The sequence below is a fragment of the Amphiura filiformis genome, chromosome 19 (genome assembly GCF_039555335.1).
Source record: "Amphiura filiformis chromosome 19, Afil_fr2py, whole genome shotgun sequence".
Classification (NCBI taxonomy): domain Eukaryota; kingdom Metazoa; phylum Echinodermata; class Ophiuroidea; order Amphilepidida; family Amphiuridae; genus Amphiura; species Amphiura filiformis.
In genome coordinates this window covers 52,253,491-52,271,330 of record NC_092646.1, presented here as the reverse complement: position 1 = coordinate 52,271,330, position 17,840 = coordinate 52,253,491, and the positions used below count along the sequence as shown (strand labels likewise).

General features: G+C 36.4%; 3 protein-coding genes across 4 annotated transcripts in view; all 3 read left to right on the top strand.

Annotated features, from left to right (window-relative positions):
- The first annotated feature begins 6,878 nt into the window (after positions 1-6,878).
- LOC140140642 (uncharacterized) lies at positions 6,879-9,875 on the top strand. The gene is made up of 2 exons (XM_072162399.1): positions 6,879-6,980; positions 9,081-9,875. Exons 1-2 carry the CDS (start codon positions 6,879-6,881, stop codon positions 9,873-9,875), a joined length of 897 nt encoding a protein of 298 aa, XP_072018500.1.
- Positions 9,876-10,904: 1,029 nt separating this feature from the next.
- Positions 10,905-12,508, top strand: LOC140140641 (uncharacterized). The gene is made up of 2 exons (XM_072162398.1): positions 10,905-10,970; positions 11,816-12,508. Exons 1-2 carry the CDS (start codon positions 10,905-10,907, stop codon positions 12,506-12,508), a joined length of 759 nt encoding a protein of 252 aa, XP_072018499.1.
- Positions 12,509-15,709: 3,201 nt separating this feature from the next.
- LOC140141458 (uncharacterized) overlaps positions 15,710-17,840 on the top strand; it is a 44,138-nt gene continuing 42,007 nt past the window's right edge. The window contains exons 1-2 of one of the 2 annotated variants that reach the window (XM_072163324.1): positions 15,710-15,940; positions 16,824-16,950. In XM_072163324.1, coding sequence (XP_072019425.1) covers positions 16,849-16,950 — 102 coding nt within the window. In that variant the 5' untranslated portion in view covers positions 15,710-15,940; positions 16,824-16,848. The remainder of the gene's footprint in view (positions 15,941-16,823; positions 16,951-17,840) is intronic. The other variant, XM_072163322.1, reaches the window with a different exon arrangement.

Below are 17,840 nucleotides of genomic sequence, written 5' to 3'. Positions count from 1 at the left end.
GTTAAATAGACACCTTTCTGAACATAAATGTGAAGTTTCGTGCTCATTTGATGTAATTTTCACCTGATCCCAACCCTAAACTTTTTCTTATATATTTATACCATGTACAACTTGCTCCTATACAGGGTGTCCCAGAAAAAATTACCGGGCAAATGAATTCGGACGTAAGTCGAGAAAAAGATATTAGAATCTAAAAATCTAAACATCAGCGTGTAGCCCATCTTATTCTGCATCTTATACGTTAATTTTACTGGAATCGGATGACTGATTGCGAAGAAATGAGTGATTACATAACGCATGCTCCAATTCACTTCATTCCAAGTTTGAAAGAAAGATCATTCAACACAATGCGCACTGTCAATGGGCTTCATATTTTGTTCGGTGAAATCCTTTTCGTTCTTTTTAAACAATCTGTTTCTTGGAAAACATTTCATTAGGTTTTGTTCAAATTTGAAAACCTGCACGATATTGAAAATGACAGCCTGCAAGCAAGATGATGCTCCGTACTTGTAAATATCTTTTTTTCGTTAATGTTGATAAATGTTGATTAAAGAATTTTACAAAAAGAATTACTACCGGCTTAAGGATACGATACATGATTTACCGACAAGTTACTGACGAGTGCTATTCACAGATTAAAGAATAACAAATCCACTGGGATTGATGGTATCCCTGGTGAATTTTTTAAACACTCCATTGATCAAGTTAATGAGTTTCTTACATGTATAACTCGTATATTCAATGCTATTTTTGATACAGGGTATTTTCCAAATGCTTGGACGCAAGGTATAATTGTGCCATTACATAAGAAAGGTGATACATTAAATACAAATAATTATAGAGGTATTACACTTTTAAATGTTTTCAATAAGGTATTTACCAGCGTCCTAAATACTCGTCTTACTGAATGGTGTGATGAATATGAGTACTGTTGATAATATTTTTGTTCTTCATGGTATTATTCAAAAAACCCTTATTCATAAGGGTGGTAAATGTTATTGTCTTTTTGCTGATTTTTCACGTGCTTTTGACTCGGTGCCAAGAGAAATTGGTGTATGAAATCTGAAATTGGTGTATGTGGAAAAATGTTTGATATAATAAAGTGTATGTGCAAGAAAGTATTTTCATGTGTTAGGGCAAATCAACATTTGTCTGAGTATTTTGAATGTCCAATTGGGCTGCGACAAGGTAGTATGGAGAGTCCACTTCTCTTCTCATTATGTATTTCAGATCTATATAATTTGTTAATGAAATATGGTGATAAAGGGATAAGGTTTTTGCCAGATCATACGGAAGTAAAGATTTTAATGTATGCTGATGATGTATTAATTGCTGATTCCCCAAACTTCAGCGTCACATCACTGCTTTAAATAAATTTTGTAAACAGTGGAAAATGAATGTTAACATCGATAAGACAAAGGTAATGGTATTTCGAAAAGGAGGTAGACTTAATTAGACATGATGAAAGATGGTTTTTAAATGGTAAGGTTATTGAATGTGTAAAGTCGTACAAATATCTTGGTGTTAATATATCCACTGGAAATAAATGGGGAAAAGCAACAACATGTTTAGCTGAACAAGGCCAAAAGGCATTGTCTGCTCTAATCGGTGTGTCATATAAAGTTGGTTTTCTCTCTTATGTACCATTCTTTAAGATTTTTGACTCATGTCTTTTACCTATATTATTATATGCATCTGAAATATGGGGTATTCAATCATACAAGTCGATTGAAAATATACAAGTGAAAGCGTGTAAAAAAAAAAATCTTGGCGTTTCTATTCATACTGCAAATGTTGCTGCTGTGGGTGAATGTGGTCGGTACCCGATCCACGTAAATACTGTTTTAAGGTGGACAAAATTGTTACAAATGTCATCTAACCGTTTTCCGAAAAAATGTTACAAAATGTTGTATGATTTAGATCAAGAACAAAATGTCACCACTTGGGCTACCCTTGTTAAAAACATGATTTTTCGTCTTGGATTTGGTTATGTATGGATAACACAAGATGTGGGCTGTGTGGAAATTTTTATGTGTACAATTTCAAGACGATTGTGTGATATTGCGTCCCAAGAATGGTTTGCTGTTGTGTGTAATACTCCCAAGTTAAGAACATGTAGAAATTTTAAAACATTGTTGACACCAGAAAAATATTTGCTTGAAATTTATGATTATCGTTATCGTAAGTCTCTTTCTAGACTTAGATGTTCAAATCACATGTTGAAGGTCGAAATGGGTAGAAGGGAAAATATTGATTATTACGATCGTATGTGCTCACTTTGTAACACCACAAGCATTGAAAATGAGTATCATTTTATTATGTCATGTCCGTTTTTTGTAGATATAAGATCTGAATTGTTACCATCATGGTCTATAAATGCATCAAATGAAGCCAAATTTATTTCACTAATGAGCACCGAAAATGCTCATGACTTACAATGTTTATCTAAATATGTTTTTTATGCAATGAAAATTAGAGATTCGATCGAATTAAATTATGGTAGTGATGTTTTGTTTGTATTATGTACTAAATATATTGTATTGTGGGCCTGTGGCCTTGAATTACATGATAATAAATGAACTGAACTGAACTGACAAGTTACTCATTTTGGAATGCGATCATGAATTTTGAAGAAAACAAAATTTCAACAGGCTTCGAAGGAACTCGAACCAACGATTCCAAGCATCATTGATTATCAGTCCCGGTCTTTACCGCTCGGCCACGGAGGCAGATGTTCAGATGAGTGTAATAATAAAAGATAAATCTCATAATGCTATCTTTAGCCTTTTGTTTACATAAAAATGATGTATTTGGTAAAGATAGATTGGCCGTTTTATGCATAAATAGCACGAACGTTTGGGAAAGGCCTCAAACAAATAATAAAGACACTGATACGATGATGAAATTGCATAAGTCGGGGAATATCTGCGTCGCATCGTTTTAGGAATTTGACCCGTAAAATTTACGACGTTAAGACATTATCATTCGAAATCAAAGATATTTCAGCAGTATATGGCCCCATTTTTTTCTCTAGAGTGTTTTGAACATGTATGTGAAATAGCTTCAACAATGGTTCGCTGCATAATGGTAAAAACAGCCTTGACCTGAAAAAGGGCGAGAGGTGCCATATTTACGGATTCAGGCTAAATTCAAAATTGGTATAAAACGTTTTGTTTTTAATCGATTACAAAAATTCACTTTTGTCATTAAAAGAAATTGTGTCTGGCGTGAATTACACTACAGTTTTTATTCCTAGGGCTCTTTGATTTCTTCAAATTTTTTTTTTTTTATAATAATAGGGTGAATCCCTAGACCTCTATAATTACGCACAAAAGATCGCCTCCCATTTCTCACACCCATTAATATTTTTGGAATATTTCCAAAAAATTGTAATGCAAAGTTTAATTTTTTTTAAACGTCAACATTAATGTTGAATGGTATTAAAAATCACACATAAAGCTGTAAGCACTTGATCATTGTCATTCTTGGCTCAAATGTTAAATAAATGTAATAATAAACTCATGATGAACGAATAATATTAATGTATCAAATAAAATAAATTTAGAGGACTGAGCAGAATCTTTATCAATGGCAAGTGACAATGCAACACACAAACAAGCATTCATTGTCTATTCCATAGCAACACGTGGACATAGGGTAAAATTATGGATTCAATCATGTTTCACCGTTGTTCATCACCGTTTAACAAGCACCGTCCGCGTGGTTTATTTCGCTAGGGCAGCTTTAGGGCAGCGTTAGGGGCCAGTGATTGGGTTGAGGTGAGGGTGTTAGTCTGCAAGGTTGATCTCGGATCGGAATTGAACAATGACCACAATGGGCTTCCTTTAGGCTTTGTTGGCCATTTTTGCATTACAATGAGTGCATGTGCACCAGTAGAGTCAATCTAGCAGTGGATTAGCGTGACGTTCTTGCCAGTTTCGCCCGCAACGCTACTGACTGTCCATTGAGGGACAACCTGAATTGAAGATTATGAAATATGCAAGCAAAATAGTATCGGCTATATGTAATCTTTGAACGTGATATCTTGATATCGTGTTTAGTTTAGTTAAGCATAATATAAATAAGCAAAGTGACGTATTTGGAGGTTCTAAAGGTTATATGAGGATCAATGTTTGTCAATACCTAGCCTTTAGGTAGACACGTTTGTTCGCTTTTTGTGTTACTATTGCAAATACATCAATTTACCTTATTCAGTGAAAAGTAAAAGGAATTCACTTTTCAGCAGTATGAATGAAGTCAGTAACGAACCTGAACGAAGGATATTTCTTTGGACAACACCAAAATCTTTGGCGACAGTATTCACGAAGTGTATGAGCTTCGTGGAAGGGGTGAGTTCATTTAACACAGCATTTTACAAGCTAAAAAATAAGGGTTGGTAAACTATACCCCTTCATTCCTGTTCTAATAATTTTAATAACGAATGAGAATACCGCATCTCTTTTATGCTGACTCTAAAAAAAACACCCAAAAAACAAAAAACCTGGCTGTCATCTTAAAAATATTTATTGTGCTTTAATGAATCAGTAACACAACCTCACTATGCAGTGGCATCTCTGACGTATCGTTACTGACTATATTGAAAGTAGCTAATTTTAAATTAATTTCATTGTATTCATTACATAAGCATAATTACAGAGATGGTGTAGTTGAAAACCAATTACTATGAGTTTCGTGCGGATTCTGAATCGGGTGTGTGTAAAGAACGAATATCTGGAATTAACTATCCAATGTTTTAAAATCTTGGTTACTTTTTAGGTGCAGATCATCAAGGAGCCACTGGTCGCAGCTAATTGTTTTGGTCCAGAGTGCACGGCAGCAGAAGATGACGAAATGCAGAAAATATACACAGACGGCATCGTTTCCCCAGAATCCCAAGCGGCAAAAGTGGCGTTAGCTTTCGATGATAGCATAGCCACATTCCAGTGGGTCAAACAGATGTTGGAATCACCGTTTACTGGCAAGTCTTTCGTTTTCGTTCACGACCAAGCTTTCTGTCTACGATTCAATTATGCCAACATACCACAGGGATATACACACACATTTCTTATACGTAATCCGTATAGGTCATTTCCATCATGGAAGAAGATTATGGTCAAACTATTGCCATCGTTAATTGATAAACCATTCACAGATATGCCAAAGTACATGGTTCCTGCAAAGTTTGGTTATGGCGAGCTATACGATCTTATGGTCCACGTCCAGGAGAATTTAGGCCACACACCAATCATCATTGATGCTGATGATTTGCAAGCGAATCCTTCGTCAGTTCTACGGCAATATTGTCATCTCCTGGGTTTGGAGTTCAACGAGTCGATGCTCAAATGGGAACCTGGAGATAAGATAGTCGACACGTGGATCGCGTCTAAGAAAATTCTGCAAGGGAATAAGATGGAAGAAGGCGGGTACTTTGAAGATGCATTTAAGAGTACAGAGTTTCATCCTCCAAAAGAATATCCATCTCGCGGACAGATTGATCCTGATCTCCTACCATTGATCGATCAATGTATGCCACTTTATGAGAAAATGTACAGCATGCGAATTCGACCATGATAACTCACGATGAATGACTTAATGTAAATAACATCATTATATTGTAACATTATAATTATTTGACTACTGTCTGTTCAATTAGCTTGGATTTTTGTATATTTAAGATATTTGAAAAAAAATGTGGTCAAAATCATCAAAGAAAAGTGTTAGCACAGCCTTAGACCCAACGTGATTTATACTTTTCAAATTCCAAAGTTCAATTGAATATATGAATACAAAAGCCACCCAAGTCCATACTTTGGCCAAATTGAGTTAAGCATGGGAAAGTGTTGCTATACATAGGCCTGTCATATGTATGAAAGAACAACTCAAATTCATCCTCTGTGTCTATTGAGCATGTGAAAAATAGCATGTATGAAAGAATCAACCCAAGTCCATGATTTGAGTCTTGTAACACATTGATTGAAATCCAGTATGTATAAAAGTCCACTTGTAACACATTCATTGCTGGAGAGTGACTTTTGAAAAAAAAATGGGTTTAATCAAGGAAAGTGTGTGGTTTATATTACATGGCAGAATGCTTATCAACATTATATATAACTGTGTGCTTTATTTTGTATTATCTTACTAGTGGTAATCTCATTCCAACGTTATTGTCTTAGTATATGATTCAAAAAACCACCCAAGTCCAGAATTTAAAATGAACCCCACGAAGTCCCTGAAATGCTAATCGTCATACCTAATACAGTTTAACCCACCCATTTGGACGTACAACTTACCATATTGACCAGGTAAATCTAAATGAAGGAATTAAAATGATACACGGGTTTTTTTTCTCAAAATCACTTCCCATGGACTTAGGTGGGTTTTGGATTCATGTATTCAATTCTAAACCCGATTTCTTTTCAAATTTGCCTCATTTAGGCAGTTACTTGGATCCACCAAAAGTGTTCGCGACCTTTTCACAAATCGAATGGAACGATCCATTCTCAACCTAGGACATGGACCCTACAGTTAGAACGCTGGACAACCGATTCATTTGTTATGCACAGTCGCGCTAAAAGTCGATCGATACATGTTAAAATCAGCACAATTCAGAGATACACCTTTTTGCTAATTCAATTGAAAAATTCAAGTGACATAGAAAGGTAATAATAATATCGGTAACCAGTGAACCCTTGAACGTTATAATTATTATACTGTTTACTTAAGCAAAAAAATAAAGTGAATAATTGGACGTTGGACTTTTTGTCAACAACTGTCAGGCGTTACAAAAATGATATTTTGACAAGTTTTTTTAAAAATATTTCAAATACCTCAATGCACCTTATTCATCGAACAGCGAAAGGTAGTCACCTCTTAGCAGTATGGATGAAATCAGTAACCAACCTCAACGTAGGATATTTCTTTGGACAGCACCAAGATCTTTAGCCACGGTCTTCACCAAGTGTATGAGCTTTGCGGATGGGGTGAGTTCATGTACGACTACCCTAGTTATGCTTCGTAGTGACAACTGAATACCCAGCAAACACAAAAACGATTTAAATAGGTTATATTTTGGCTTTTGGTTTAGGTAAAAACGTTTTTTAATAACATTAAAATGTCGGGTTATATAAAGGTCATGATATCGTTTTAAAACGTTTTGTATGAAAACACACTACAACAGTATTTTTAAATGTTTTCAAAAAATGTTATTGTAAACTATTTTTGCAAACATTTTTGCCAAATATTGTGTCAATACTTAAATCACATTATGTTCTTAAAATGTTTTTTTTTTTTCAAAACCTTTTAATAACATTTAAATGTCGGGTTATATAAAGGTCATGAAAACGTTTTTAAAACGTTATTGAAAATATTTTGGGCAAACATTTTCGCAAAATATTTTTTCAACTTCCCCAAAATAACATTCTGTTTAGAATGTTTTGTATCAAGTTTTCAAGAATGTTTTTGGAATGTTATTAAAACGTTTTATACCCTTTATATAACCCGACATTTAAACGTTTTCTGTAAAACATTTTTGTTTGCTGAGCAGTAGATTATCAAAAATGTTTTTAAAGGTTATGAAAACGTTTTATACTCTTAATATACCCTTTATATAACCCGACATTTAAACGTTTTCTGACAACCTTTTATAACCTTTTGCGAATGATGTCGAAAACGTTTTGTGTTTGCTGGGTAATTTCATATCGTGTCGGACATATGAAAATATTCTCTCGCGACTTTGGTAATTGTGTGCCATAGCGCGACTGACAAGCGGCGTCCGTGTACCGCGCCGTTGTACCGCGTCGTTGTGACAAGATGGCGCTCTGAAGTTCTAAAAACGACAAACTCGGTCAAAAGGTCAATTTTGTCGCAACTGCGCAGCCTCAGTGCAACCAGAATATGGTTGCAAAGTCGGTCACTTTTTTTACATAGTATTCTCAGTCATCAACCCAGACAGTTGGCGAATGAGGGCAGCAGTTAATATCGAACCAATTCTGATCTTATAAATTGCAACACGAATGAGAACACATAAATCTCTTTTTTATGCTTATACTAATCAAAACAATCTGGTATGGCGACCGTATGACGCGTTATGACACATCGCAGAGGATGTTTAAAGACATTCCCACAACCCAATGGGGTTTCTGACCTTGTATGTCTGGCTTTTGTACACATGTGGTATAGTTGGTCATACCTTGCATTGGAATTGTGTGCAAATATCTGGTGTTTTCATCCTATTATTTAACATTCAAAACATCGAGACTTAGGAATAAAATTAATACAGTAGGACAATATGAATGTTTCCTGTAAGAAAATCAAATATCAGTCCTAAGTCTCAACTATTAGCTCGTTGGCTGCAGTTTTAAAATTACCATTTTGTGTGTGTGGCAATGGGGACTTTGCCCTTAAAATTAGGTTATATTGATCAAATTTCCCAATCATAGTGCATTGTAGGAATGCCTTTAAGCCTCCTCTGGACACATCGGTTACAGTGCCTCAGTTGGCAGTGGCGGTCTCTATACCGAGTTTTACCTCAATAATTGATAGTAAAGTATGAAAGTATTTCTCGTTGGTCGCAGTATTTAATGACGCACGATAATCTAATCCTGTAGAGTGTATGCACGCGCGTATAAAGACGGGTATTCGGGACGCATGTGGAGCAACTGTGATAAGCAATGACGTCACTGCCAATCTGGAGGTAAAACGAATTATAGACAATTGCTGCCGAATATTGCACTCCAAATTAGAAATAATTTTCTTTAAAGCCTGTTGTCTTTGTGCTTTTATAATGTTGGAAGTAAATGAAAAAGAAAGATGGAAATTGTATAATAACACAATGTATCAATTGGATGATTGAATGTGTCATATGTTATTAACTGCTTAAATCATGCGATATAAGTCATAGGTTTGTCCCGCATAATGGTGCAGATCGAGACTTTATAGTTGGAAACAGGAGTAATCTCTGTACCAAGTTTGCCATAATGAGTCTGGTGGCAATAATCTATGCGAAGGCTTAATCTAGTAATTCGATGATTAAATAACTAACTAATAAATCTAATGATTTTAAAATGTTGATTACATTTTAGGTTCAAATCATCAAGGAGCCTATAGCCACAGCTCATATCTTTGGCCCAGAGTGCAACGCAGCAGAAGATGACGAAATGCAGAAAACATTCAAGGATGGCATACCTTCCTCAGAATCTCAAGCGCAAAAAGTGGCATTAGCTTTCGATGAAAGCAAAGCTACATTCAAGTGGGTCAAACAGATGTTGGAATCACCATTTCCTGGCAAGTCCTTCGTTTTCGTCCACGACCAAGCTTACTGTCTACGATCCAATTATGACAACATACCACGTGGATATACACACACATTTCTTATACGTAATCCATATAGGTTATTGCCATCATGGAAGAAGTTTATGGTTAAACTGATACCATCGTTTGTTGATAAACCTTTCGCAGATATGCCAAGGTACGTGGTTCCTGCAAAGTTTGGATATGGGGAGCTATACGATCTTATGGTCCACGTCCAGGAGAATTTAGGCCACAATCCAATCGTAATTGATGCAGATGATCTTCAAGCGAATCCAGCGTCAGTTATGAGTCAATATTGCCATCACGTGGGTGTGGAATTCAAAGAATCAATGCTACAATGGGAAGCAGGTGATAGAATAGTTGGTACGTGGATCATGTCTAAGGTGCACCAGCAAGGGGATAAGATGGAAGAAGGCGGGTTCTTTGAAGATGCGTTTAAGAGTACGGAGTTTCATCCTCCAAGAGAATTGCCATCTCGTGAACAGATTGATCCTGATCTCCTACCATTGATCGATCACTGTATGCCGCTTTATGAGAAAATGTATAGCATGCGAATTCGGCCATAATATTATAAACTCATAATGAACGAATAAAATGTAGGGGTGATACAAAAAAAAGTGTGTGTACCACAGAGTGGTGAATTATAATGGGGGTAAATGGAGATGGGTACGTATTCTTTGCAAGTCGTCCGGCGGGTTGGGGGTGGGGGGGGGGGGGGTTATGGTTTTTGGTACAGATATTTGGGCAGCGTTTTGATATTACGCCTTAAAAGTGCAGAAAACCAAAGCCATAATATCGTTGCTGGGCGGGAAAAACCTCATACGTAATTCCAGAGGTCAAATGCAAAACCTAATGTGTAAAAGGTGGGCCCCAATTACAAATTCTCATGCAATGTTGCTCAATTGTTTGTGTGTCAACTTGAGGAAAATGTCCCAACACACCTGGTGCTTCCCTTCCAACTGTAAATTGCCTAAGTGTCTGTTAATAATCAAAAGAGCAACACAATGTCCTATGTAAGTCCTGTTAATTTTAACACTTTTTTTGCGTCTCACACCAAATGGCAAAATCGTTATATATGAGGTTTAGCTGGGCCGGCTTTATGATGTTTTGCATTTGATCTTTGGAATTACATATTCCATAGTTAGACCAGGTATAAAGTTAGACCTGGTCTAATTTGTTTTATGCATACGGACCATAATGTTTAATCAATTTTATGTGATTTTTAATTGTTAATAAACTATTTTTAACACGTGGAAATTTAATACATGATCTAACAGTGTAGTATAACCTTTGACCCTAATGTCATACTGTTTACTTAAGCACACGTGACGATGTTCCAGGCCTATCAAAATATACAGCACTGTTTTCTAGTTGCGAAGTTATTTCTATATTTGTTTTAACATACCTCAATTCACCCAATTCAATGAAAAACGACAGAAAATCACTTTTCAGCAGTATAGATGAAATCAGTAACGAACCTAAACAAAGAATTGTTCTTTGGACAGTAGAGTTGCATAAGACAGATATCAAAATATTCAAAAGTTAATACTGAGTTTACAGCAATACAGATATGAACTTTAAAAAAGTCGATGACGATGTTCTCATCGCCATCTTCTGACACATCGCCATCTCTCGACACATCGCCATCTCTCAACATACAAGTGAGACCTTTGAACATCAAACCGTACTGTTTACATGCAACAAATAAACACAGAGTGACGTATTTGAACTTTATCTGAGAATCCATAACTGTCAGGCGTTCCAGGTTTCGGGACAAGTTTGTTCCCTTTTTTGTTTCAACATTTCAAATATTCCAATTCAATTCACCTTATTCATTCATATCACCTTTCAGCAGTATGGATGAAATCAGTAACGAGCCTAAACGAAGGATATTACTTTGGACAATACCAAGATCTTTGGCGACTGTCTTCACCAAATGCATGAGCTTTGCAGAAGGCGCGAGCTCATTAATTTACAACTATCAAATTTAGGAACACTATATCATGATATCCCTCCAATCCTGATCTAATAAACTGCAAAACGAATGAGTACATGTAGATCTCTTTTTATGGCAATTTTAATCAAAAAGAAACTCACGGTGAATGAATAACGTTAAGGTGGTACAACACCCCTGGCCAATTTTGTGCCTATTTTTAGAAATTATAGCGCATTGGTGACAAGTAAGATATGTATATTATAGGGGCAAGGACTACAACTACTGCACTGGAAATTTTATTTCAGCACAGACAACAGTTATGGAGTTACAGTCAAAATGAGGGAAAAACAATATTTGATTAATAAATCAATAACTATATTTATTTATTTATTTATTTATTTATTTATTTATTTATTTATTTATTTATTTATTTATTTATTTATTTATTTATTTATATCATTTGTGCAGGTTAAAACAGTTCAATCGAATGTAACATGTGGATGCTGTTAGTATGTGCAAAGATAAATCTGGCAATTACATCCAACTGTTTTAATCTCGATTCAATTTTAGATTCAGATCATCAAGGAGCCATTCATCACAGCTAATGTCTTTGGTCCAGAGTGTAACGCAGCAGAAGATGACGAACTGCATAAGACATATGCAGAAGGAATTCATTCCACCCCAGAATCCCAAGCAGCAAAAATGGCTTTAGCTTTCGATGATAGCATAGCTACATTTCAGTGGGTCAAGCAGATGTTGGAATCACCGTTTCCTGGCAAGTCTTTCGTTTTCGTTCACGACCACGCTTTCTTGGATCCACGTGGATACACACACACATTTCTTATACGTAATCCGTATAGGTTATTTCCATCATGGAAAAGATTTTTGGTTAAACTAATGCCATCGTTTATTGAAAAACCATTCTCAGATATGGCAAAGTACGCGGTTCCTGTAAAGTTTGGCTATGGCGAGCTATACGATGTTATGGTTCACGTCCAGGAGAATTTTGGCCACACGCCAATCGTTGTTGATGCTGACGATCTGCAAGCGAATCCGGCGTCAGTTCTGCGACAATATTGTCATTCTCTGGGTATGGAGTTCAAAGAGTCCATGCTACAATGGGAAGCTGGAGATAAGATCGTCGACACGTGGATTGCCTCTAAGAATATTCTTCAAGGGAACAAGATGCAAGAAGGCGGGTACTATGAACATGCGTTGAAGAGTACGGAGTTTCATCTTCCTGAAGAATTGCCATCTCGCTAACAGATTGATCCTGATCTCCTACCATTAATCGATCAATATATGCCCATTTATGAGAAAATGTACAACATGCGAATTCGGCCATGATATCATACTTTAACGACAATAAAATTATAGATATTAATTTAGTAACCTGAACTTGAAGTGATAGGTAAGCAGATTTAAGCATACGTTATTACGGTAGAGTAACATACACTTTTCTTTTTTATTTATCATTTAATTTTTGTTGATTTATACACACAATGTGTTTTGTTGCGTATCCTTAGGGTTAAAGACCACTAATAGGCCTGGGCGATACATTGAAATACGATGAGGAACTATTTGTTTTCATGGCATTCGAAAAGACTGCATTAAAATCGCTGAAATTGATCAAGTTATATAGCCAAAAAAGTACTTTTTAGAGTTTGATGCTTCAAAATGGTACATTTTCTCTCATTATATGACATTTTTTGATGTAATAGTACCAAAATTCATACGCACGGCTTCGGTTTTAGTAAATAGTCGCCTTATCATATTGTAACTTTCAGCTTCGAGAGCGCACTGTCATTTTAAGGTGTTTACGGTTCAATGCGTTAAAACAAGAAAAGTCTCAGATGAATTTTTGAGCATTTGGCATCTAAATCATATAGTTTCACCTGATATTGGTGGCATTGAACTGTGAGAGTTCTAAATATGAGAAAATTCCACCCGAAATTAGGCATTTTCCCATTGAAACACGTGTAATACATAATTAGTGGTATTTAACCTATAGAAACACTAAATTCTATGGATCTGATATTCGTCATAGAGACTTTTCTGGCTATTTTTTGCTTACATTTCTCAATATTTAACTGCATTTGCCCTGGCAAGAAAACGTGCATCTTCTTCGACTACTAAGATATGTTTTAGAACCCGTTGAGGTAGTAACGGGTTGAGGGGGGGAACTTGTGGCATTAGTATTGGGTTTACGGCTGGTTTCTGTGATTTCAGGGCTTCTAAATTAAACAACCTTCGCTTCCCTGCGTATACATATAGAAAGCTTAATGATGATGAAAAGTCAATGTTGATGATCATATAGACATGCCACTTTGTTAATTAGACCCACATGCACATTTTGTTGGTGATTTCCTTGCCCTAAATAACGTACATAGGCCTATACGTGTAAATACAGTATAGGCCTAGGCTAGGCATTTTGCTTAAGCTTTAAGGCGCATGTAAGGCCTATAGTCACGTGTAAAATAAAACCTAGTCTTTGTGTACACGTTGTCTATGGGCCTCTACAGCATCCTGTGTGGCCTCACTCTATCCTAACTCAAGCCGGAACCCTAACTTGATCTATAACTCTATTTTAAACAAATATCTAATCCTCTGACCTAGCCGTATCTCTATCCCTATCCATGAGCCTAACCCTATTCCTAATGCGAACCTGACCCTAATCAACAATTCTAACACTAAACAGCAATCCTATATCGGAACACTAACCCTAAATCAATCTTAGTCTGATCTGATCGTGCTAGGACAGGCTACAGATACGAATCTCCAGATATAGTCCTAGGTTGAAGCAAAAACAGCGAAACAGTCATCATACAGGGTGTCCGAAAATCATTGATATTTTACTCGTCATGCTGTTTTCCAGAAATTTTCTTGTTAAAACATGTATTGCAAATGTCAATGTTTACATTCATGTCATTTTACCTGAGATTGGAGCACCTTTGTGCTTATATAGGTTAAAGACCACTAATAGGCCTGGGCGATACATTGAAATACGATGAGGAACTATTTGTTTTCATGGCATTCGAAAAGACTGCATTAAAATCGCTGAAATTGATCAAGTTATATAGCCAAAAAAGTACTTTTTAGAGTCTGATGCTTCAAAATGGTACATTTTCTCTCATTATATGACATTTTGATGTAATAGTACCAAAATTCATACGCACGGCTTCGGTTTTTAGTAAATAGTCGCCTTATCATATTGTAACTTTCAGCTTCGAGGGCGCACTGTCATTTTAAGGTGTTTACGGTTCAATGCGTTAAAACAAGAAAAGTCTCAGGTCAACCTATGTTGAATTTTTGATCATTTGGCATCTAAATCATATAGTTTCACCTGATATTGGTGGCATTGAACTGTGAGAGTTCTGAATATGAGAAAATTCCACCCGAAATTAGGCATTTTCCCATTGAAACACGTGTAATACATAATAAGTGGTATTTAACCTTAGATGAAATTGAGTGAAAGGTATATTTGGACTTGGTCTTTATATATCGTTATAATGTACTTAAAAAGTAGTGAAGCTAGTTAAAATACAAATCTTTTTAGCAATGAAAAATTAAATCACTCAAAAATTACTGAATTCAGTACATTTGATAAAATATCAGATATTGCGTCTTTCATTACCACATTATACACTATATTTTGACTAATAAGTTCCAAGAAAAAGACCGAATGATTTGAGAAAGAACACGTTTTCTATTGTGTCATATCTGATCCCAAACAGCCTTTTTAAATACAGTAACTATTTTGAACTTTTGAAATCTGCTCTTTTATTGGTAATATAAATAACGTTTTACAGTGAGATCAGCATGTATTGTGGAATTTACTCGTTGTAGTAACTATTTTGTAATTCCACGTTCATAAACAACAGCAACAACAACAACAACAACAACAACAACAACAACAACAACAACAACAACAACATCAACAACGACAACAACAATAACAACAACAACTAGTGGCAAATGGTGGTCATAGACCACAAACCTAGCTGGGGCATGTTGGTGTTGTGGGGTGGGGGTATCTGACCCCTGCAAAATGTTCCAAAATGTTTCCCTGATCATACGGTTTGCTGTCACCGAGTTTGAGCCTTGTGCCCCTTACAGATGTCCAGATAATGCAATTCAAAGATTTGGCCCCAGGTGACCTTTCACCTGACCCCTGCACAATGTTCCAAAATGTTCCCCTGTTCATGAAGTTTGTTGTCACCAATATTAAGTCCCATACCCCTTACATACTACAGAAAATGAATTTTTAAGATTTTGACCCCTTAATTTATTGTCACCGAGTTTGAGCCCCATACCCCTTACAGATGTCCAGATAATGCAATTGCAAGATTTTACCCCTTTAATGTCCTTTGACCCCAATTCTGTGTACAAGTTATAGGCATGTGGTATAGCCGATGCATATGTGCAAATGACGTCATTGTGCTATATAATATGTGGCAGAAGAAGCATTTTGAAAGTATTTGCTTATATACGAGAAATGCCCCTTTAATGAGCTTTCACCCCAATTCTGTTTACATCCTATGGGTTTCACGGGTATGCGGTATTTACTGGTGCGGAAATCCAATCAATCACATTGTGCTTATCGTATGTATTTCGTTAATTTAGTGTGTATGACATTGGCAACCAATCGAGAAAAAAAGAACATTAATTGCTATAAGCTTAAGTGTTGTAAAGCAGGTAAGCGTTTCATAAACTTATCTTTGATTTCCAAAATAAGGGATATTTTAGTCATTATATGAGGCCAATATGAGACTAAATACACAAAGGTAAACATTGATAGATTTGTTCTCCGCAACGGTGACATTGTGCACGTACCTACAACATGGCAGTCAGATGTAAATTATATCGGTATCACTGTACCTTTGCATATAAGTTAAAATGGGCCTAAAATGGTGTTATTTCAAGGCTAATCGCAAATGTTTTTCAATTTTGATTCCCCACCGTATAGCGCGCGAGTTGGTAAATGGAAAGTGTACAGACCTTGTATTGGTTGTAAGCACTGTCGTGAGCAAAACGTGGGGGAGGAGGAGAAGAGGGGGGTCGATCTTCTACTAGCGGTTCGAAATATACTTCCACATGTTGTATTATAATATTAGACCAAATGGACATTAGGGACGCACCCTTTGATTCTCAGGGAGGGGGACTTGGGAGTTTTGGTCAGGCGGATTTTTTTCAGTTTTAACGTAGACCTTTATACAGAGTTAGGTGGGTAATTTGGTTTTTTTTAGCTTATCAGTAAAAAAACCCCCCCCATGCCCCCATCTACCCTTAGAAGTTTACAAGAAAAGGGGCGATGAAGTGTTGAGTGCGCGCAAAGACATTGAAGTGTTCCTATCTGCTGAATGACATCAAAATAATTTAAGCCTGGGTTTTTGATTCTCACTGCATGGATTTTTAATTGTACTGTGCAACGTGGCAACAGTTTTGTATTGTATATGGTATTGGTATGTGAAGGTGTTACAAAAATATCACTTTTTGAAGACAGTTTTTTTCTTGGCAAGTTTGTTCCATTTTTGTTGTAATATTTGAATTACGTCAATTCACCTTATTTATTGAACAGTGAAAGGAAATCACTTTTCAGCAGTATGGATGAAATCAGGAACGAGCCTAAACGAAGGATATTGCTTTGGACAGCTCCAAGATCTTTGGCCACGGTCTTCACCAAGTGTATGAGTTTCGCGGAAGGGGTGAGTTCATTTAACACTACTGTACGCCTATATCGTCTTTAGATGCGCGTATACCACGCTCGTTAACTTGAGTGTGTGGTACCCAAAAGTTTATCTCCTTATACCTTATGACCCCCTTTAGATATTTCATTTTCTTTTTACATTTAAAAATATATGACCATAAATAGAAGGGGTGGCCTATCCGCTGTGTCCTAGCAGAGCATCAGTGAATGTGAGACATAACATATTTAATGCGAGGATCACTGAGGATACATGCCAGAAAAAATATATAAATAAAGAATGGAGCTGAGGCAAACTGGCACTATAATAGAGGAGACACAAAAATTGGTACCGTTCGGATTCGAACCAGCGCGCACTCACGATTACATGTCGCTGAGTTCACCACCACACGTCACAAAAAGTTCATGGTGGATCTGCCAGCGAATTAAACATGTAATTCGCCGGCAGATCAGCCATGAGCTGTTGTGGCGTGTGGTGGTGGACGATGTAATCGCGAGTGCGAATCCAAACGGTTCTTATTTGTTCTTTCCTCTATTATAGCATCAATTTGCCTTATAGCATCAGTTTGCCTTCGCTTTATTAAAAATACATGTTATAAGTTTTCAAGTTGTGTCTTTGGGACCAAGATATCATTTGCCTTTCAGCAGTTAAAATATTTGCACCCCTGTGGCCCAAGTACTGCTCGTACTGTCGAGTTTTGTGATTGGCGTTATTAAAATAAGAAAGAATATGGGCCGAAAGTCAAAATATCCATATAGGCTATTTCCATCATGGAAGAAGGCTTTTGTGAAACTTATGCCATCGTTTATTGATAAACCATTCGCAGATATGCCAAGGTACTTAGTTCCGGAGAAGTTCGGCTATGGGGAGCTATACGATCTTATGGTCCA